This window comes from Mytilinidion resinicola, assembly GCF_010093595.1.
Source record: "Mytilinidion resinicola strain CBS 304.34 unplaced genomic scaffold BDZ99scaffold_7, whole genome shotgun sequence".
NCBI lineage: Eukaryota > Fungi > Ascomycota > Dothideomycetes > Mytilinidiales > Mytilinidiaceae > Mytilinidion > Mytilinidion resinicola.
This window is the reverse complement of record NW_022985443.1, coordinates 1,774,896-1,796,265: the sequence shown is the minus strand read 5'-3', so window position 1 is coordinate 1,796,265 and position 21,370 is coordinate 1,774,896. Positions and strand designations below refer to the sequence as shown.

At 51.2% G+C, this 21,370-nt stretch overlaps 9 protein-coding genes across 9 annotated transcripts; 3 read left to right on the top strand and 6 right to left on the bottom strand.

Moving 5' to 3' along the window:
- Positions 1–194: 194 nt before the first annotated feature.
- On the bottom strand, positions 195–1,202 carry BDZ99DRAFT_440953 (S-adenosyl-L-methionine-dependent methyltransferase; the record flags this gene model as incomplete). Its single annotated transcript, XM_033717738.1, has 3 exons — positions 195–344; positions 441–905; positions 1,104–1,202. 3 exons carry the CDS (start codon positions 1,200–1,202, stop codon positions 195–197), a joined length of 714 nt encoding a protein of 237 aa, XP_033578889.1.
- Positions 1,203–1,767: 565 nt separating this feature from the next.
- BDZ99DRAFT_569865 (cysteine proteinase) lies at positions 1,768–3,358 on the top strand (the record flags this gene model as incomplete). Its single annotated transcript, XM_033727934.1, has 3 exons — positions 1,768–2,163; positions 2,228–2,688; positions 2,743–3,358. The coding sequence occupies 3 exons, from the start codon at positions 1,768–1,770 to the stop codon at positions 3,356–3,358; spliced, it is 1,473 nt and encodes a 490-aa protein (XP_033578888.1).
- Positions 3,359–3,595: 237 nt separating this feature from the next.
- BDZ99DRAFT_461875 (uncharacterized protein) lies at positions 3,596–5,246 on the bottom strand. Its single transcript, XM_033719714.1, has one exon. It carries the CDS (start codon positions 5,223–5,225, stop codon positions 4,059–4,061), a length of 1,167 nt encoding a protein of 388 aa, XP_033578887.1. The 5' UTR covers positions 5,226–5,246; the 3' UTR covers positions 3,596–4,058.
- Positions 5,247–5,454: 208 nt separating this feature from the next.
- On the bottom strand, positions 5,455–8,496 carry BDZ99DRAFT_569863 (uncharacterized protein). Its single transcript, XM_033727933.1, has 3 exons — positions 7,652–8,496; positions 7,393–7,596; positions 5,455–7,325 (listed from the first exon to the last, which is right to left on the bottom strand). Exons 1-3 carry the CDS (start codon positions 8,088–8,090, stop codon positions 5,560–5,562), a joined length of 2,409 nt encoding a protein of 802 aa, XP_033578886.1. The 5' UTR covers positions 8,091–8,496; the 3' UTR covers positions 5,455–5,559.
- Positions 8,497–9,181: 685 nt separating this feature from the next.
- Positions 9,182–16,010, bottom strand: BDZ99DRAFT_569862 (ARM repeat-containing protein; the record flags this gene model as incomplete). The annotated part of the gene is made up of 8 exons (XM_033727932.1): positions 9,182–10,489; positions 10,541–10,659; positions 10,707–11,149; positions 11,197–11,495; positions 11,548–11,779; positions 11,835–13,109; positions 13,162–13,524; positions 13,575–16,010. The coding sequence occupies 8 exons, from the start codon at positions 16,008–16,010 to the stop codon at positions 9,552–9,554; spliced, it is 6,105 nt and encodes a 2,034-aa protein (XP_033578885.1). The 3' UTR covers positions 9,182–9,551.
- Positions 15,992–17,507, top strand: BDZ99DRAFT_497534 (YebC-like protein). Its single transcript, XM_033723523.1, has 2 exons — positions 15,992–16,444; positions 16,500–17,507. The coding sequence occupies exons 1-2, from the start codon at positions 16,228–16,230 to the stop codon at positions 17,168–17,170; spliced, it is 888 nt and encodes a 295-aa protein (XP_033578884.1). The 5' UTR covers positions 15,992–16,227; the 3' UTR covers positions 17,171–17,507.
- Positions 17,402–17,724, bottom strand: BDZ99DRAFT_487454 (uncharacterized protein; the record flags this gene model as incomplete). Its single annotated transcript, XM_033722832.1, has 2 exons — positions 17,402–17,644; positions 17,695–17,724. The coding sequence occupies 2 exons, from the start codon at positions 17,722–17,724 to the stop codon at positions 17,402–17,404; spliced, it is 273 nt and encodes a 90-aa protein (XP_033578883.1).
- A 178-nt stretch (positions 17,725–17,902) lies between these two features.
- Positions 17,903–19,275, top strand: BDZ99DRAFT_497533 (ClpP/crotonase). Its single transcript, XM_033723522.1, has 2 exons — positions 17,903–18,392; positions 18,446–19,275. Exons 1-2 carry the CDS (start codon positions 18,302–18,304, stop codon positions 19,165–19,167), a joined length of 813 nt encoding a protein of 270 aa, XP_033578882.1. The 5' UTR covers positions 17,903–18,301; the 3' UTR covers positions 19,168–19,275.
- Positions 19,276–19,313: 38 nt separating this feature from the next.
- BDZ99DRAFT_560544 (uncharacterized protein) lies at positions 19,314–20,949 on the bottom strand (the record flags this gene model as incomplete). Its single annotated transcript, XM_033727293.1, has 3 exons — positions 19,314–19,939; positions 19,992–20,222; positions 20,284–20,949. 3 exons carry the CDS (start codon positions 20,947–20,949, stop codon positions 19,592–19,594), a joined length of 1,245 nt encoding a protein of 414 aa, XP_033578881.1. The 3' UTR covers positions 19,314–19,591.
- Positions 20,950–21,370: the final 421 nt, after the last annotated feature.

The following is a 21,370-nucleotide window of genomic DNA, read 5'->3' as shown; positions in this document are numbered from 1 at the left end:
TAAGCTTGCTAAGCCACCTCAGACAGTCGCAGATGCTTGTATATAGGAGAGTAGATGGTCTGTGTTTGTACCAGCACAGGTCTCTTTAATTTGTACGCAGGTCTCCAAGAGCCGCGACAAGCTACTCATTTGGAGCTCATCCACATATACGGCTGTTGCCGCAGGGTATCTAAATCTCTTGAGCCCTTCGAATATCAAGCAGTACTTACCTCTGCCTCTCTGGGCGTAGCAATAGCCCACCAATTATCCTTCTCATACCCACTCTCCACCACCGTCCCCCCAGCCGCCACAACATCCTCCTCCAACTCGCCCTTCCTATAGAGGTGGTAATACCGTTGGAACGTCTTATTCCCACCTCCTTCTGCTGGCATCGGTGCCGCCTCTTCCCCAGCAATCTTGCTCTCTGAGACACCAGACGCCTCTTCCTCGCCTGGTCTCACACGCTCCCCCTTTCCTCGTCGTTTCGCAGGCTTCTCCTGTTTGGGGCCTTTCATAACCCATGGCACCATAACATCCTGCTCCCCGCCCTTGTCCCACCCCCTCCGACTCCCCTTCTGCTCCAGCGCCCACACGTAAACCAACGCCCTGCCCCCTTCCCTCAGCATCGCCAGAATCTCCCCCACGGCCTCCCGCCGCCGCTCTACCGTGCTCAGATGATGCACAACCGCTATCGAGATCGCGAAGTCAAACGTCTTCAGCGGATGCGGTAACGCGAGGTTGTCGGCGACAATGGCGGAGTGCGGTTGGTGTGAGGCAGCGATTTTTGCGAGGTTGGTTGAGCGGTCGGACGCAAGGGTGTAGATAGAGGGATTTAGGGCGAGATATTTGCCGTTGCCGCAGCCGACGTCGAGGCCAATGGAGCCCGCGGGGAGGGTAGATAGGAAGGAGGAGACGATGGGCCAGGGCTGGGGGATGTTAGTGGGATGGGGCGAAGGTCTACAAGTGGACGAGAAGAATTAAGAAGAGAAGAGAAAAAGGATCCGGAAGAGGGAGTTATAAGTGCGAAGGAATTCTACAGGAGAAAAGAAGGGGTGTTGTAAAAAGGGAGGTGCTATAATAGAGGGCGTATGCGAAGGGATGGAGTGAATGCGGGCGACGCACACCTTGTATCGGGTCGAGGAGAAGTGGGCTGCGATCTGCTCGTACACGGCATGGACATGCTCGGCTTCATAGGCCTCGCCGCGCGAGTCTGATTCTGGCATGGCGAGAAAAGAAGAAGGGAATGCTCAAGGTCGAGTCTTCATGGTGTTGATGCTGAAGGCGACCATTGCGGACACTTTTTCCGGCCTATCAAAGCGTTCCCCTTCGGGAATGCCGGCGGCGGAGCAGAACTTCTTCGCCAACGTCAACGACCTCTGATTCTGATATACCACAACCTACCAACTATACACCTGCCTTCAATTGCGACTCAGTCGCAGAACTCTTGCTTGTATCATTGCGAGGGATCTGCCCTCTCTCTGCTGTAGAAAAACTTTTCCACCAACCTCACAACCCTCCATGTTTTCGCACATACACCCCCGAGGACCCGCCAGCGACCGCTGGCAGCACATATTTCCCTTTATTCTCGTGTACAGTAGTATCTGCATGTGATTTTTGGTTTCTGTCCAAGCTCTAGTCTCCTTTGGGATCGAGGTTGTGCTGCTGTGAAATATTCACCGCGCTGACCTTCACCTTCATATTCACCTCTGTCGTTTCTATTGACTTTCTATTGTTTTTGCAATTGTCCTATTGTGCATCTTCCAATCCAGTCAATTTTCATGCTTCACCATGGCGCCAATCCTATTGTCTTCAATAATGCCCCCGGCGTCGACATTGAGAACAATGGCCTCAATACGCAGGAAGAGAAGACGCCGGGAGCTGCTATATAAGCTTCTCGACGACATTCTGAGAACGATGAACTCCAAGCCCTCTTCATCCTCTTCGTCCTCCAAACATCCTGTCTACGACTCGATCTCTTCCTCACATCTTCGTCTCTCAATACCTTCGACAACTGCTGGTCAGTTAGGCCTGGAGCACCATCCGACGCGCACCGCCCTCGCAAAACTCCTGGAAAATCCGACCGTTTGGCAAGCAGCGACCAAAATGACTTTCGAAAGCGAACTACGCCTCCGCCCTCCTAAGCTCAAGGGTGGCTCAGCCTTGCAAAAGACCCGTCACGATCACGTGAGTTTACCTCCAATTTCAACGCTCTTGCTTTTACGATGCAATTTGACTAACCTTTTTCCAGGTCTCCCGAATTGCGAAGTCCTGGCCACTGCGCTGCACGAAGCTCCGCGCTCCGAAGGGCCTCCAAAACCCTATGAACTACTGCTATCGTCGCAGCGTGATGCAATCCCTTCTTCATCTCCCTCAGCTGCTTCATTGGATCGATGGCCATAATCAAGGCCAGAACGCTTGTGCTTTTGCCACCCCGTCGACAGCGTCCGGAGGCTCCCCAGGTGGCAAGCACGTTGCCAAAACGGCGCCGAAATCCTCCCAATGTCTCGCCTGTGCAATGAAGGCATTCGTTCCTCTATACTGGGACCCGCAAAACCCTCACGCTGAGGTCCCCCAATCAGCAGTAACTTCGTTTGACAAGGTCGTCCGAGCGTCACCCGTCGTCCGCGAATCCAGCCTTGGAATGGAAACACAAGAGGACGCCGAGCAGTTCCTCTCGGTGCTTCTTAATGCCTTTGAGTCGTCCACAGCGTAAGTGCTTCCTATTTATGGTCCAAAACGTCGAATGCTAACATTTTCTACCAGAACTCCTGCCTGGTCCGCCCAATTTGCGTCGCTCTTTCGTCTGCAAGCAACGAATACGGACACCTGCGCCTGCGGCACCGTCACGCACCCTACTACCGGTGCTGAGACCACCCTCCGCCTCCACCCAAATGGTCGAAAGGACACCATTGCTGCCGCTTTCCGTCGGCACTTCGCCCCCACGCAACTTGAGAAACGCTGCGCTGCGTGCTCCGGTCCTGGCAAGAACGGCCAATTGCCCCCAAGCCGGGTGCACACTCGTACCCAAACTGTGGACGCCGGCCCGGAACTCCTAGTTGTCCAATTGACTATCTACGACGATTACGGCAATATTATCAACAATGGCACCAAATTTGACGACTTTTTGGATCTCACGAAGTACCAAACGGCCAAAGATCTACCATTGAAGTACAAGTTGTCGTCCGTTGTTTGTCATCAAGGCCGAAGAATTGACGGCGGCCACTACGTGGCGCACGTGTCAGGGCCCCAGCGAACCCACATCATCTCCGACAAAGTTGTCCGCAAAACGTCCCCTCCGAGCCTCACCAACGTGGTGCAAATCGTCCCGGGAATGGGCAGATTTACGCCCTATCTTCTCTTCTATGTGAAGATAGCGTAGGCCCTTTGGGGTACGTAGGGTAGTTGTTTCCAGTGGGTTGGGTGGTTGTTTTGGTCACTTTTGATGTATATTCTCTCCTTTATGCCCCTCTTATGGCTCTTTCTGTATATACTATCAGCATTCGTGGCTTTTGTTACTTCTCCTGCTTCTTTTCCTTTTGTTCGAATATATTTACACATAGCATGATCCGGTGTTACGGTTATTTGTTAGTATATATACCCAGTGTGAATGGATCCTTTTCTCTCTCTCAATTGGACATCTTTTGGTACGCTTTTGATAATATAGGTGAACGTCTGTGGTCCTTCTGGCCTATTCATCTCATGACAACATAAGATTTCATTTCTGTGGGGAGTGAACGTCTGTGGTCCTCCAAGCCTATTCATCTCATAAAAACACAAGATGTCATTTCTGTGAGGGTCCAGATTGGAGGACCGCGATTTTGGTCGTGGTTAGCTATCTGAGGCCTCTCATGCCTATCCACCTTCACGATGTCATTTCCAGGAGTTTTAGGTTAGAGTACCTCTTTCCTGGGTTCGTTTGATCATCTGAAGACTCTCCTGCCTATTCAACCTTCAAATTCTCATAATTAGCCAGTGCATCATTCAATTTTCATTGTTAGCACCTCAGGGGGTGCGCCATTCAGTCAATGAGGGTATCGATAATCCATAAACCTTCCCTTCAACGCATCCCATGATCCCAATCACTCAAAAACAGCCATGTTTCTCTCGAGCTCCCTCCGCCAACCCATAGCCAAGCCCAACTTCTCCCCCCTTGGGATCACTTCAACTAGACTCCTCAAGTAATCCGCCACCGCCTGCATACTCTCTTGCTTCTTCGAAGTGAACTCCGCATCGCGAAGGAACGTGATACCCCTCGCAGAACACCGCTCGTCAAATACCCTGACCAACGCCAGCTTCCTCGCAACCGCCTGGTCATCAATAGGCGTGTGAGCCAGAAACGCCCTCGTGGGATTCCACTTCGTGAATGGCACGACGCCCGAGAACTCCCAGTCGAGAATGGCGGTGATCTTGTGCGTCGTCCTATCGTACATGACATTGTGGAAGTGAAGGTCCTTGTGCGCTAGACGGAGCTTGACATGGTTCAGCTCCTCGGCGTCTCGTTGAATGGCGTTGACGAAGCGGTTGATCTCGAGGAGCAGCTCGCGCATGCCGCCTAGTGCTTCGTGGCGTCTGATGGCGTAGATGTACTTCTGGATGTGCGCGGTGATGTACTCGACGTAGGTGGAGAACGGGCCTTGGATGTTGAGAGACTCGACGCTCTCACGGGGCCAGATTCGCGCGATATCTGGAACTTGCCAGAAGCTGTCTTCTAGCACGGGTCCTGGGACAATCTTCCCATCGACGATGCGTAGACCGCCGATGTGATGCCACTCAACAGCGTGAAGCTCGGCGAGATAGTCAGCAAAAGTGTCCAGAACAGTCATCCGCTGCTTTTCCTCGAGATGTGGCCACTCTGCGTCTAGAGTGTTGCCAACGGCACGTGTGAGGATTGTGTATTCATGCCGGATCGGGTTATTCGTAGACGAGTCGTAACGAACGACCTGCGGGATCGGGATCTTGGTGTTGCTCGCAACCCACAACATGACAGCGACTTCATTCTCGGTTTTGATGCGGGGCAGGTGGGTGCCGGAAATGCGCAGCACGAGGTCTCTCGCCGGGGAGTCGGGGTAGACGAGCAGCCATATCGAGTGGTATTCGCCCTCATTCGCCCATCGCCGCACGCGTGTCGGCCGCTCGAGTCTCACGGAGTCGATCAGCTGGTGGATCTGGTGCTCGGGGATCTTGGGCAGCTTGTCGTTGATGTTGCCGAGATTGTAGAGGTTCCCCAGGCCCGACGAGGTCGGCATGGTCTGATGGGGCGTGTCAGGATATTTATGTCCTTTCTGCCTAGCTAAGGGTCTCTGCATGGTGCAGACGTTGCGCAACCCGGCGCTAGTCCGGCTGTGAGCCCTTCCGCGAGGAATGCTAGCCAGTCAAGTGTATCGAGCTGCCATGACTGCTGAAACGCCAGCGCCGTCTGATATTGCCTGTTGCATGCACTTTTATTGAGGTGAGAAGTCGAAAGGCATAGATTTTAGCTGCTAAAGAGTTTCAATACATGTTCATAAACTCGACTCAACAACATTATAAGTAGATTAGAAGCGAAGGAGCGAACTAGCACCTAAAAACGTAACCAAGCTTTCAATTTTCGAAGTCCATGCACGGAGGAATAATCACCTTCCAATCGTGCTGCTCAGCTTCGTTGAGAACAGCTGCCATTACTTCTTCGACCTTAGTCTCATTCTCCGCGCATATGACGAACGTTGTCAAGTAGAACATTACAAACGGGTACTGCGAGTTCATGTAATGATCGAGGCAGTACTGCCATGCCCGTTCAGACCATGGTCTATCAAACGGCATGACATTCCATTGGTAGATGTGACCTTCCCAAGTCGCAAAGTTCAGCCCGCCCTTTCCCAGCCGGCCCACCGCGGGCATCGGCCATGCGCAGTAGTTCGTCTGGACGGAGCCTTTGGCCACAACAGCATTGGGGTGCTTTTCCTTGAATGAGTTTGCGAATTCCAGAAGGCAGTTGGGTGGCGGTAGTACTCGGAGCGACGAGGTAAGCTGCATCAGATCTGTATCCGCTCCAAAATCGTAGGGAAAGTATAGGTCGAGGGCCCCATCTACACCTTGAAGGACCACAGGACGTGTCTGAGGAGCTTTGTACTCTTTAACGAGACGAATGAGCCCGTTGCGCTCCATTTCATCCACGACGGTCATGATGAAGCGATTTTCGTCCCGAAAGCCAAAGCCTCCAGTCTCACGACGACTGGCTAGTAGTCCTTGGTCTAGATCCCAGCATCTAACCCTACTGCCTTCGTACTTGACACATTCAGGTGGCGGATACCTGATGTCGGGTGTGTCTTGCCACGTTATCTGGTCCAGGAAAATCTGCTGAACCGCAGGAGGAATCACATCTCGGATGACTTGCTTCGCCACCTCCCTGGGGGACGGATCGCCCGTGAGCATTAGCAGAGCATCATCTACAATGTCGAAGAGCGAGAACGATAGACCAGGTGTCTTATCGATGATGACTATTTGCCAAGATTCGACCACAATAGGGTCGTACGTTGACGTTTTCCGCAAGCGAAGGTCGTTTTTGATATCTTCCAGAGCGACTTCAGTAGTCCACTTTGCAGCATCGATCATCTCCTTGGTTTTGGCGGAGCACTTGCGCGTGATGAATAAATCATCGTCGGCTGGATATATCGTGGGATCGGCGTCGACTCCCTCGTAGGCGACAAGAACTAGACGTTCCGTACGTTTTCGCAACTCATCCAGGAGTGCCTCGGCCAACAGATCGCCAATAGCCATTTGGCCCGTGACATAGTTTCGACTTTCCACCTCGACAAACGAATCGTCAGTCTGTTCGGCGGACGATGAAAGGAGGCCTTTGCTTGAAGGAATGAAGCCGAAATAGACACCAGTTGTGCAATCGAGTAGCGGGATGTCGGGGTCGTACCAATTTTCACGATAGAGCCCAATCATCGACAACTTGCAGATCGTTGTATAGTCGTCAAAGTTCTGGCAGATGCTCCCAAACGTCCAAGGGGTGAGCACTTGCGGCAGCCAACGATGTAGCATATCCCAGCAAGGCTTGATCATCCTGAGCCCTTCAGTGCTACACGGGATAATGCCGCCCAGGATCCGAATGGTTCTCACGTCCCTAGCTGCAAGCGTCTGCGCACATGTTGCAACTCTGAGATACTGGAGGGCATGCGGACGCCAAGCCTTTTCGAAGAAATCGATATAAGTTTCTACCTCGCTAGCATGTCGGCCTTTCAGAAACTCGTCGATGGTTGCAGCTTGTGTTGCATGCTCAAGAACATCGGGCTCGCTCTCGTGCAGGACGAAGACCCTAAACCAGGCGCGTAAGATGTCGGTTCCACCATCGAGAATTCTGGCTTTTGGGGGGGTCCGGATTAGCAGAAAAGGCTATGCCAGTGGAGTCGTCAAGGTCGGGTACGATACTGTAAAGTCGCCGGATAGCATCAGCGCAAAGATTGGCAGAGAACTGCTTGAAGATGAGGATTGTCCCGTCATCAGGAATATGTTGAAGCTCGGCGATGGGGACTCGAGGGTCTAAAGGGGATTGATGAACGGTAATAGGTACATCAAGACCGCTGCACGGAGAGATCGAGTTGACCGTTGGCCTGTGCACAGAGAGTGTTGAAACTGGAGTACATGCATTAATGAACAAGCTGCTGATGAAATGACCCCGGAGACTTACCCATCTTGCGGTCAGCCATACCCCGAACATCCCGTTCCAGTTCCACAATCCATTGGATATGGTCAGCAGTATCTCCTCCTCGTTTGTAGAATCGGCGACTGATTTGTTTCCGGAGCTCAAGAGCTTGACACAGCTTGTAGATTTTTATCTTAGCTACATCTGGAGTGAGCAAGCTTTGAACGAAGACGGCTTCTTGTTGAGCTTGTTTCCAGTCGGTATTCAACGACTTCATCTCGTTGAAATGTCTCATGCACCATGCTTGTCCTTCACTCTCAAGTACGGTGCTGCATGGCTGTCCGTCAATCTCAACTGCGTCGCACTTGGTTCCTTTTAGTAGCGGGGACGTCGGTGGCTCAGACGAGTGGATGAGATTCCGGAACCTTGTTTTGTTGTTTGGGGAGAAGCACTGGGATGCCTGGATGCGAAGCTGTGGACTCATGGCGAGAGGAAGAAGTGCTCATTTAGCCTGTGGTGTGAGGGTGAATCTAGGAAACCACAGAGTCCTAAGGGAAGGGAGTAGATATACTGATGGGAACGACAAGAATACTTGAAATGGATATCTATTTCTGGGATATGTAAAATTAATTCAAAGTCTTCAAGGCTACCACTTGAGGTCATGTCGAGACTCGGGGGAATAGCTGCAATCGTTCTTTCAACCATCGTCTATTTCTGGGATTTCCAAAATAAACCTAAGTGTCGAAAACGCAAGCCGATATCTAGCTGGCGTTTAGTGTATTGGTCGCAACTGCGCCTTCGATCGACGTCTATTTCGAGAAGCTGTAGAAAAATGGCGAAGTGTCTCTAAGTTGAAATTCTATTGGCATTTGGGCTGGTATAAATTGGCGGTTCGGACCTCTGAATATGCACCGATGCGGCAAAGTCGACATGCAAGAACGTGGCACAGTTCCAAGACATTGATGCCTCGCGATCAGGCCAGTAGCACGACATTCAGCAATCAGATGGGGGCAAAAGCCACCAAGACGCTGTGCGTTGTCCGGGCAAAGACGCCTATGCCGAAGGAAAGTAGAGTATTAATGGGGAATTTCTCTTAGGTGCCGTTCTTCTTCGTGTGATATTCTGAAGTTCCTAGAGGAGCAGCTCCGCGATCAACACTATGGACACATCGTACAAACGCCACACATGAAAGTATGGGCTGGGCATAATGCGGGCCGTACCCGGAAAAGAGCCGGTAGCGACACGACGCGATGCATGGTTCATGCACGTTTACTCTGGTGACGGTTGGTGTGGAGTTGCCGGTGATGTTGCTTTTGCGGCGACACGGCGGTTATGCAGCTGGGTGGTTGGATGCGAATGCGGCGAGGCCTCGCTTGATTCCAGGGGTAACGAAGAATCTCGAGATTCTGTCCGCAAACGTCTGTAGTTGTCAACGTTCGGGTAGTTAGAGATGACAAATCTGGAACCTTGTAAATGGGCGTCGGACAAAGTCCTGTCAAACCCAGCTTGCCATGTACTTGCAGAGTGGTTCTTCTCTCATGGGTCTAGAATCACTTCATAACATAGCAAACGTTTGACTTGAAGAGCTTGTTTTGGGAACATGAATTGCCTACCTGGAATATTCTCCTGCTTCAAGACGATTGCTATTCTTATCTGCAAGCCCAGTGGACTGTTGATCCCAAGTAACGAAGTAGCCACACAGCCAACGCTCTGAGCATGAGAACACCACCAACACTCCGAACTGCAGAGAAGCGCGCAGTGTGCCAATGACCGGTCAGGATGAACCACGCCTTGTACATGACTAGCTTGCATATTGCATATAGGACAGAAGCCTACCCCTCATAATGATGACGACTTCGATACTGCGCTTGCGAGTCTTTGAAAACAGTGAGAATAGTTCGATAATGGATTATCGGCATTACTTCGCCGAGAATGCGTATCTTCCTTACCCTCCGAAGTTCATCTTCAACGCAATTGTAGGCTCGCCACCCTCATCCCTCCGCTGCGCATCCCTAGCTCTCGCCTGCACACCCGCACTGCCCGCTTTGATCACGCTCTCCATGAAGCTTCTCTGCTCGTTACTCATACCACCCACTACCACTTTGAACGCAGTCTGATCAGCTCCCGCAAGCTCGAGCAACCGTGCCGCCGTCTCTCTATACGTGTCAGCGCCCTCCTTGCTCGCGCGTGCGAGCAGTGTAGGAACCACAAGCGCTATGGCCGTTTGCTTCTGCTGAGTCTTCGCGAGGGCAGGTACGAAAGAAGTCAATGAGTGCGCGATAATAGTACGGCTCTCATCTAAGCCTTCGACATCGGACGGGTTAGCCAGGAAGGACACAAGAATCGGGAGAAGGTGAGACGCCATCGCTGACTCCGCAGCACCCTTGCTGGGGAGTAGGAGGAGCGTACGGCAACAATTTGCGGCCACCTTGCTGGTCATGCGGTTCTCTAGGCACTCGCCGATCTCATCGATGAAACGCTTTAGGAGCGGATCACTGCCCTCTAGCGCCCGCGCTGCTGAGCTGAGCAGAATAGTCGTAGCAAGAATAGTGTTCTTCTCGCAGGGCAGTGCCACCTCCGATTCACGCTTCTGTGCGTGTTTGAGGATGGTTAAGAAGCGAGTGAGGACGCCACGAAGCTGCACAGTGGTCTCGGGAGCTGATGAGCGAGCAAGACTCGTGACGAAGCGCCTGAATATGGGAAGTGACTGGGGTACGACGGTCTCCTGGCACGATCCAGTACACAATATAGTCGTGAATATGTGAAGGATGCAGGCATGAAGGTCGGTCTTGATGACAGAAGGGAACACAGCTGCGGCGTCTACAAGAGCTGATAGAGACAATCGCAGCAGCGCTAAGGCTTCTTCAGATAGATCGGGACGAGCTGTGTATGTTGCGTTAGCATAGCAAATGATGGTTGCCGCAAGTTTCGCACCTTGTGACTTTTTCTCAGTCAAGTTTGGTACCAATCCTTCCAGCACAAGGACCATGATCTTAGTCAACTCGAACAGCTGATCGATGTCCTCTGACAACTTCTCTTCACCGACAGGCCCACTAATGATTGTTAGCTTATAAGTCATCGCATCTGCACAGGAACATACTCATGCCCTTTTCTCGCTGATGGGTGGCCTAGACACAGGTTCCTCGCGATCTCCACGATCACGGATTGTACACTTAGTCCTTCGGTCAGTGCCAACCGATCGAGCATATCCATAGTCTCCGAGAAGACAACTTCCTGGTAAATGGCATGACCCGATACAGCCGGTCGAAGTATCTTCTTCAATGCCTGTAATATCCCTAAGATCTGCTCCTTGGTGGCTTGCATGTCTCCCGGTCTCCCCACCAGCGCTTCAAAAGCAAGGCCGAAAAGAACGAAGAAGAAAGCGACCGGCTCGTCTCGATAGTTGATATCGCTGGGTTTGCCATTTGCGCTGGGCGTTGAGGGCTCCGTTTTCCCATCGAGTGCATCGAAGACGAACTCACTGTCCTCATCAATGAGACTTGCAATCGCATCGACAAGATTGAGCCAGGAATCTTGGTAGAACTACTAACTCGTTAGGGATTGTCATCATACATGTGATGAAAATTTACCTTTAGCAGCGTCTCTCGGTTCAAGGCGGCGTATATCGTGTCTAAGCTTCCAGAGAGGGAGCCGGGTCCTGACGACGAGATATCAGGCTCGAAGCGTAGCCGTGCGTACTCTCGCAGTGATGAGAGCCAAAGAGGGGTCAATTTTGCGATATGTGGTTTCAAGACGTCGACAAGGTATTTTTGCTCTGCGCTAGCAATCTGAAGCTCCGCCCACGCCGAGAATACGGCCATCTTGACCATGACCTGGGCATTGGAGCTGAGGCCTTTCAGGTCACCGATGGAAGCAATTTCAGATTCACCTAAAGACCAAGTTAGCCAAAGCAACATGAGTTGTTTGCTAGAAGACCCTACTGGAGAAATTTTCGAGGGCTGAGACGAGAAGCTTGAGGATACGACCCATTCGATCCACATCTGTGACAATGCCAGTAGCAATGAAAGTCGCACAGACATTGACGGCTTCTGCCGCTAGCTCAGGAGAAGAGTCTGCCGCAAAAGCTGGAGTGAGGGCTGAGCCAATCTGGGCTTGATATTGTTCGAGAAGTGAAGCTTCCGCAAAATCAGGGTCAGGAGTCTTGCCGAAGATCTAGTTGTAACAATCAGTACAATCCGTAAGTAGTCATACAGAGAGCTTAGCTTACCTTCAGAACTTGGTCAATAATCTTCAAACCTCTAATTCGTAGTTGCACAACACCCGCGGTAGATGCAGAGAAAGCGATGCGCACTACATCCGCAATCCTCTGCTGCAACGCCAGTGCAGCTGGAGAATGTTCTTGCGACGCTGCCTCCCCACTGATCATGGAGAGAAGCTCGCTAAGACAGTCCATTGCAAATGTCCGCACTTGCCACTTCAGCAATTCTTGACTAGATTGCGCCGAAGAGCTTGCGTCTTCACCAGCCGTTGTGGCGGAAGCAGCAAATCCAGCCACCTCCTCATCCTGTAGATCTGGCACCGCTGGTTTTTTGATCTGTGGAGCGGCGGCCTGCTCCGGCCGGCGCATGGTTTTGGTAAGAACGGTATGGCATCTTTGTACCCACTCCGCTGTGTTGGATAGTCCCGTTTGATGAAGCCAGTTTCGAATTATGTTTCGTACGACTTCATGCTCTGGAACTGTGTTGAATATTAGCCAGAGTTGATCTTCCAAGCCGGGCTCTGCAGTTCGCATGACCTCTTCCGCATTACGTCTCATGAGGTTGTGAAGTCCATCAATAGCCATGTCCCTAATTTGAACTGAGTGGCTATCGAGATCCTTTTGAAGGTGCTTGACGTAGGCGGCAAATTCCATGTGGCCGGGAGCATAGAGCGACAGATGTTCCTGGCATCTGAGGCATTCAATAAGGACCAGTCGCTCTTCTTCACGCTGAAACCTGTCGATAAGTATCATGATCAAGTCCCGTGCCTTTGTCATGTCTTGAAGGTCTGGTCCGAGAACATTGATAATACTATCAATACAGCGAGCAATGACTGCTGGAGAGGGAAGGTCGATTTCGAGATTAGAGGACGCCAATGACGCACATTCGTCGTTGTGAGTGTCGGCAACATACAACTGCGCAAGCATGCCGAGGGTGCCGGAAACATAGCCAGAGAAAGTCAAGCCAGCAGAGTCTGCCACTCTCGACAAACTCTCCAGAGCCCAAAAATGGACTGTTGGGTGGGGATCATTGCTTAGGGACATCAATATTCCCAGAATGTTCTTCAAATGATAGCCAGCTGCCATGCCGCCTAGTTGGGAGTGTATGCATCCCAAAGCAAGCGCACATCCTGATCGTGCATTGGGCTCCCTATTGGAAACAATCTGATCGACTAGGTAGTTGACTTCAGCTGTAGTGAAAGCATTCCCCGAGCTGCTACAGAGACGTCCTAGCGCCTCGCTGGCTACATTTCGAACATACGGATCAGGATGTACGATAAAAATCTAGGATACATCATTAAACAATCTCTTGAGACGGAAAAATCACATAACTTACATGCAACAGCTCTTGCATGACCTTTTCAACAGCGCCGCCTCTTAGATCACCAGAAGCGGACCGAGTCTCTTTCACGGCAACCTTCAGAGTAGCTAGTAAGGCCATAGCAATATTCACCATCATTGCCGACCTTCGTCCAGGATCTCTTTGTAGATTGTTGGCGGAGAGAAATGACGACATTTGCTCAAGTATGCTCTCTTGGACCTTCGGAGTCTGAAGCGGCAGACATATCGCGAAAAGATTGATTGCAGCATTAATCACCTCTGTAGAAGGCGGATCAGGAAGATTATTAAGATCGTCCGAATTGTTAATGTAGAGGGTTAGAGAGTCATGCTCTCGAGCTCCGCAGATTGGTGAGAGGAGCTAGAAACATAAGCACGTGGTTTGCCAAAGCAATCAGACAAGAAACCTACTGTTCGATCTACCATGGCTTCTGGTCCACTCCTAGTTACCCAATGATTCTGCGTGCTGAGATCTTGTTCTCCAGGTAGGGGTTTTATGTCGAATGCACGGAGTAGTCCAGTAACTCCAAAGCCGCAATTGTCACCAACATCCCATATACTCTCGAATGTGCCGGCGGAGCTGGCAATTGAAGTACTGAGAGAACTGGGTGCGTAATTATCAGGGTCCGCAAAACTTGAAAGTGCAAACGGAAGTAAGTTGGTCTGTAAAAGCATCTCGCTGCTTCCAGGCGGGCTTAGATTGACGAGCTTCGAGTAACATTGGAGTACCCTTCTCCGAACCATGAGATCAAAATCGTGCAGTTGAAGAGCTGGTGAGAGTCTTTGGGAGATATCGTCCGTGGTTTTCTTCGTTGGTAGGGTGTTCAGAAACATAGTAGTGTTTTGAAGCATGGCAGCCAAACGCTTAGTGACGTCCAAAGTCAGCAACCTGCTGTTGAATTCCAAAAAGGTCAGAATAGACCCAAGTGCGCATTCTCGTACGTGCGCAAGGAAGCTCAACTCTAAAACGTTACGTTGTACCATATTATCCCTGTTCAAAGGCTTTGGCAGGGCATTCTTCCAGAGCAGCAGTAGCTGAGAAAGATGAATCTTGACAAAATTTGGCCCGAGAGTCATCAGGCCTCCGATCAAAATCCAAGCGACTTGAATTTGTGTAGAGGAAATTCGCAAGTCGGAGCTGCTACTGGATTTCAGCAATGTAGTGGCTTGAGAGAGCACCCGGGAGTTGACATCAACGGATCCATATAACGGTTGCAGATTTGAAGTACTCAAAACGGCAGAGAGACCGTTGGCAAGCCCAACGCATCTTCTCGGGGATTGGCGAGGCCCAGCAAGCAGGCTCAGCTCCCGATTGACACTATTCATGCATATGGTGACAGAGGGTAGCAGTTGTTGAGGACAAGCCAGAACGAAAGAGCGTAGGCAAGAGGCGGCGTACACTTGAATAGTGTAGCTGGGATGTTGAAGAACTTGCAGCAATCCCTCTCGACAAATATCCGCTACTGCATTTGTCGCTGATCCTAGACTGTTCATCAGAGAAGAAAGCGCACTTAACGCCCCAGTCAAAACTTGCTTCGACGGTTCCGGCCTTTCCTTCAACGCTTGAGGGTAGTCCTTGAGAATCTCATTGACGAGGTACTTGGAAGCGTTGAGTTGGCCAGATTCCCCTAGCATTTCTCGCCCAATAACTTGCTCTAAAATAATTCGAACATATTTCCGCGTCGTAAGTAGTCGGTATCGATTTTGTACGATGCTTGAATAGCTGAGCAAGTCGTTGAGGAGGTGCCGAGCAATGTCTCCGTATTTGCTCTCAATAATCTTTTCGCCGAGGCCACGTAAAGTCTTCATATAGCAAATAGCAATCCCAGCTCGGCCACGATTGCTGGTGGCGGGACGACAATAATGACTCGATAATTGCCTGAATAGTTCTGGAATCGCAAATGCTAAACGCGTTGCCGGTTTCTGCGGTGCCGGCGAACCAGGCCTCTCAACGACGTCGTCGTCTCCTTCGACTTGAGACTGTTTCTTCGTTGGTTTCCTCTTCGTCTTGCTTCTCGAGAGAGTTTCCTTGGTAGCGGTTTCCGAATAGCTTTTAACCAAAGCGGCGCTAAGACACGAGGCCCCAGCGTGCCTCACTGTGCTAGATCCAGTTTCGAGTGCTTTCCATATAACACTTTGGAGTTTCTCAAAGTCGTTGGAGTTGTCGAAATAACCCGTCTCACGGACGAGCTGTTCCAAACACCAGCAAGAACTCGCCTGGACAAGCAGAGACTTGTCTCCTGAGGCAGCCGATCTTGCTTGTTTCCACACGTCTCTAGCTGCAGATTCATCAGCAGACCCACCAACCCCTCGGTATACTCTTCCTAGAGCCCTGAAAATGGTGGCCCGAAATCCGGCATGATTGTGAGCAATCTTGAGAAGACGTACTAGGGACATCGACACAAGGCCAGATAGGCCCACAGCGCTATCCCCAGCAGCTTCATATACGTATCCAAGGCTGTGGGCCGCGGCGTGCTTCGCTTTGATATCCTTCTCGCTCCTGCCTGCAGCATTCAGAATTGTTACCAGCTCGTTGATAGACTCAAAGAGCAGTTTGCGGTCTCCTTTCCCAAATATTCCAGCAAACGTCCTGCCCAGGTTGTTGCGAATGATGCGTGTAGGTGCAGGCGAGGGGAGGTTGATGATCTGGAATAGCTGCTTCTTGACGTATATCTGGTGGGCAGAGGCACCATCCGCGTCGAGAGAGGAGACATGACGAGCAAGATCGGACGTAAACGTGAGAAGGTAGAGGTCCTGCTGCTCAGAGGGGAGGGCGTGCAGTTTAGGGATGTCGAGCTCCGGGTTGGAGACGTCCCCATTCGCAGGGCTCTGCTCGTTTGTGGCCATGATGGTGAGAGATCAAAGGCGGTCGGCTTCAGTGCGATCGAATGCTACGGCGAACATGGTGCATAGCGGCGTCGTGAGGGCTGATACTAGGAGTTTAGGTTGTCGACAGTGCGGAAGAGACCGCACCTCCGCGCCAAGAATGAAATGTCACTCTCTACGAAGTATTCCCCTCGAATCATTGGTGCTTCGAACTTTGTCTCTCCAGCTCCAGTAATCAATGTCCACAGCACCACGACGTCTCTTGACGAAAGCCTGGTCCTCGGACCTCTACACATGCGCGGCCTGTCGCCATTCACGGTTCTTAACGACATCAGCATCACTACGGTCAGGCCATAACAAATGGTCGACAATCAAGCACGCCAAGGGGAAGAATGACGCCGTCAAGAACAAGCAGCGCTCCATTTACTCGACCATCATCGCAAATGAGTCTAAACGTACGCCCTCTCCCTCAACTCGAGCTTCCCCGACCTAATGGAGCACTTTCTGTAGTCTACGGAGCGGACCCGCACAGCAACCCACGTCTCGTCGTCGCCATATCCAATGCGAAGAAAAACGGCGTCCCCAAATCCGTGATCGAAAGCGCAATCGCAAGAGGACAGGGAGTGTCAGCATCGGGCGCCGCACTCGAGTCTATTGTGGTGGAAGCCATCTTGCAATCGTCTGTCGCCGCCGTAATCGATTGCCAGACCGACAGCAAGCTTCGGACCCTGATGGATGTTCGTCGTATCATCAAAGATCACGGAGGCAACGTCACACCCACGAACTACTTGTTCGAGAAAAAGGGTCGGATAGTGTTCCAGGAAAAGGAAAGCGTGGGTGTTGAAGAGGTTCTGTCCCCGGCTCTTGACTGTGGTGCGCTCGACGTCCTGGAGAACGAAGACGGAAAAGTTGTTGTATTCACGGAGACAAATGACACCAAAGGAACAGCGCGTGCGCTTGCTGCGGAATTGGGCATAGAAATCGAATCAAGCGATATAATATGGGACCCCAACGAAGAAACTAAGGTACAGTTGGAGAGCGTAGACGCAGCCAAGAACCTCAGGAGCTTCCTGGACGAGTTACAGGAGGTATCGGAAGTTCAAGGCGTGTACATGAACTTGAGCAGAGGTGACTTGGACGAAGAGCTATGGGCAGACTTGCGGGATAGAGCGGAAGTGTGAATGTACATTTTTGTACATGTGTACCAATACAAATGCATTTACCCAAACTCCAAATGATGCAATGTCGTAACTCCTCTCTCATGCGTGTCTGACAATCGCAACTATCCTTCCCATTCCCAATTGACAGCACTCGCCCTTCCTCGGCTCGTTTCTCGATGTAATCGTCCAAGAAGTTCGCGTCTCGGTCCAGGGTGATCGGCAGGCCCATCAATTGACTGTGATTCTCGTATCCTAGCTCTCTTCCCCCTGCACAGGTCTTCGCTGATTTCGCTTCGCTTCCTCCAACCTCTCCTCCCTGAGCGCCAGTCGCCGCGCCTTCATGCGCTTCAATTCCTTCTCAATTTCATCCCGCTCGTAGGGTACTCGGTTCGTTTGTCCTTCCTTGGGCCAGAAGTCGGGAACGCTGAATTTGCCATCGAGGTTCGTGCCAAAGTAGTACATTATGCCGATAGGAAAAAAGATGTAGAGTCCGAACTGGGAGGAATTAGCGGTTTGAAGAGGACGTGGGCATTGCGGCGAATTACCTTAAAGACTTCCAGATTGGGTCCGCCCATTGTGACTTGATGGATATTTTGGTTCTGGAATCCTACAGGTCTCAAGTTTTGGGGAGACAGTAGGTTTGTTGGGCGGAGGGAGCTCTGGAGTCGATTTCGCGATGCGAGGATCATCAGGTCATTTAGTCCGGCGATTACTCGGCCTCTATCTTATCAGATCCTTCCCCGCAACCACCACCATTCACATGCTTCTTTCTCTCTCCCATACTGCAGCAATACCAGGAGACCCCCTATGTCTGACTATGTTGAAGCTTGAATACCTGGCTCTGGACACGAGCATCTATTACCAGTATCACTCCTTTGTATGTATCAATTAGAATAGACGCTGGACTTATGATTTCTGCTTTAGGATTCCAGAAGTCAAGCCTCGGTACAATATCCAATATCTCATCGGCTTTCTCACTCACTTGTCAACCGACCCCAAAGCTTACTTACCATCCCCTCCGCCATGTAGTTTAGAGTCTCAATAATTCATCATTTCTGAACGTCTTCCGTAACCTCCTTCGTACCTGAATATACACTATCCGCTTCCCAACGAGCATCACGTCCTTCCTGACGCAGCAATAACCTCTGCAGCATGACCGAGTACGTAGCCATTACCTACCGTGGCAATGTTGCTATCATAACCTTGAACGACCCGAAGAAGCTAAATGCTTTGAACGCAGACGGTTTGTCCTACGGTTGGTCTTATACCTTATCCCACCCGACTAACAGGTAACAGGATACCACCAACTAGCCCAGGCTATGACGACAGTTGCTGCCCACGACGACATCGCAATCACAGTTCTGACCGGCAGTGGACGATACTTCTCAGCCGGCGCCGACGTATCAATTGGCGGCTCACAGCCCAGCAATGAAGACACCACGCGCTTCTGGCTGAGGTCGTTTGTCTCCCAGAACATCTACATCACGCACGCCTTTTACACCCACCCCAAGATCCTCGTCACTGCCCTGAATGGCCCTGCCGTCGGTCTCTCCGCCGCCCTAATCGCCTTCTCCGACTTCATCTACGCCGCGCCGCATGTCTTCTTACTCACACCATTCTCTTCTCTTGGCCTAGTAACGGAGGGCAACGCGAGCCGCGGCTTCGTACAGCGGCTGGGTATAAGCAAGGCAAATGAGGCCCTAATAATGAGCAAACGGATTAGCTGTGAAGAGCTCGTGCAAGCTGGCTTCGTAAACAAGGTGTTTGACGTCGGATCGAAGGATAATTCGGAAAAGTTCTTAGGCGAGGTCTTGAAGGAGGTGGATGACCGTCTCGGGGCGCATCTGAACGCGGACAGCATGGTGAAAATCAAAGCGCTCATCCGGAAACCGGAGAGGGGCATTCTAGACAGGCAGGGTGTGGAAGAGGTCTTTGGTGGGCTGGAACGCTTCACCAAGGGCATTCCTCAGAAAGAATTTGCTGCCTTGGCCAGCGGGGCTAAGAAACATAAGCTATAGAGCAGGGTGGGACCAATGTGTTTCGAATAGAGTGTATTTTTTTGGTCTCTTTAATATCATCCCTTGGAATTTCCACCTTACTACGCTCTCTCGGCAGTGTCTGAAGCGCTTCAACCCTTTGTTGAAATCCAGGATGTGATGTCAGGATTTTGACCACAGCCCACCACCGTCTGAGGTGCTTCAGGGCACGATTAAAAATGTGAACCGGGTGCGAATCTTGCTGCGGTGCAATTCAGGCCTGCTCGACTGCTCTTGATTGTCAGTTACCTTGCGAGGCTACCTTAGGAGACGTGATGAAGAAAAATCGTTGTCCATCTTTCTACGTTTTGAGAAGACCTTGTAGCATCTCACACTTGACGATTGGAGTCGTAGTGCTGTACTTCAGACGTACAAATTCGCGCTTTCAGCTAGGTGGCGCACAGCATCAACCCAACTGGACTCCTCCCTCGCCGACAAGTAGCTCACCCCCAAGGGCCTCTCCGCCAAGGACCGGGGCTTTTGGAGACCCGTTTGTACCCGCAGATCCATGATCCCCATTTGACGGGCTCGCCCTCTCCGAGTCTGCATGTCGAGCCTCCTCTTTCAACTTCTTTCGTTCTGCCTCCTGCGTCTTAGTCATATAGCTGCTGTATCGTAATGTTCCTAGGATTAAGGCCGCGGATATGCCAATAGCAATTGCAGCTCTTCGCGTCAGAACCCAGCGTAAGCCCTCGACTTCACTTCGCGCATCGGAGTTCAAGGCGACGGTGATCTTGTATCCTAGTTCTTGAATCTGTAGAAACGCAATTAGACCTTGTTTGTATATCTGAAAGCTTGTGACGTACCTTTGTTTCCATATTGCGCTGCTCCGTACGCACTGCCATCTTGCGGTCATCGAACATACCTTTCAGTTCGTCTTTCAGTGTGAGACTCTCCTGTGTCATTCTCTGATTTAAAATGTCAACCTCGTGTTGTAAGTTGGTGCGCGCTGTCCGCATCTTCTCCGTCTCGGTGTTGCGGTTGTTCGCGATTTCAGTGCGGAGTTCGCTGCACGCTGCGCGGAAGAGATATGTTTCCTAGATATCATAGCCATCAGCCGATGCAATCAAACAATGATGGATGCTATTGAGGTCTCACGTTCTCAACATTGCTCTTGCTAACCAAGCCGTCCCTCGCAAGCTCCATGTTGTCCGTCAATATACCCCTCACAGCTTTCATGATGGACACTGATTGACCCTGGCTGAATCCTGAGGCTTCCAAGTCTTTTACTAGACCGTATGTGTCAAACTTTGAGGCATTAGCATAGCTCAGCAAAAACTTGACCACGCAAATACGTACGTGGTGCACATAACGTGGGGCCTGGAGGTGGGGCGCTTTCTTTGATTCTTCACTCGGCGACGGAAGACGCAGAACATTTTCCAGAGGGTTGGATTGCGCAACTAGAGGCGCGTCTGGTGTCGGTGTTGATGGTGTAGACTCGGCGCTATCCAATTCCTCCGTCTTTGAAGCTTTTACGGGATTCTCTTCCGGAGGCGGTGCGGGAGGAGCGTTTTGCGACTCCTTCGTCTGTGAACTCCCTGCTTTTGCTGGCGCTATCGGCGCTTGAGTGTCTGACGACACTACCGGAATGTCACCGCCTCCAAGAGCAGTCCCATACCGCTCTGGTCTCACCTCTCGGCGGCGTGTTGTGGTGGAGATGGAGTGGGAATGCGACCGAGATTGCTTCAACGGTGGACTTTTTTGCGATGCGGGTCGGACTGAGCGGTAGAAAATAGGATAGAGGAAGGTCAAAGGTTTTGACATTCTGCTGAATGTCTGCGTTGCTGGTGGGAGTTGGCGTTGACGATGAAATAATCCCTGGGCACGATCCAGCAACAAGGTTTCTCCACGGCTCTCGATCTAGAGACTGCCCTGCCAAGCTCCGAGGCCGGAAGCACGTGTTTTGTTAGTGCTATGCGGCAAAACTTCAAGAATACAGAACGGACATAGAATAGCATGATTAATGAACAGGGTATCCTAACATTTGCACATGTTCTCTTCACGTTTCACCAGAATCAGATCTCGAGCCGAAGTACCTGGACATCTCGAGATCACGCATGTACTGTCACCAGTTCAGCAAAAGTACCCGCAATACTTCGTATGCATGTCGAGGTTACCTTCCATTAAAGGAATATTGATGTTATCAGCTGTTGTAGAGAATGACTGATTCGGGCGTTCCAAGATA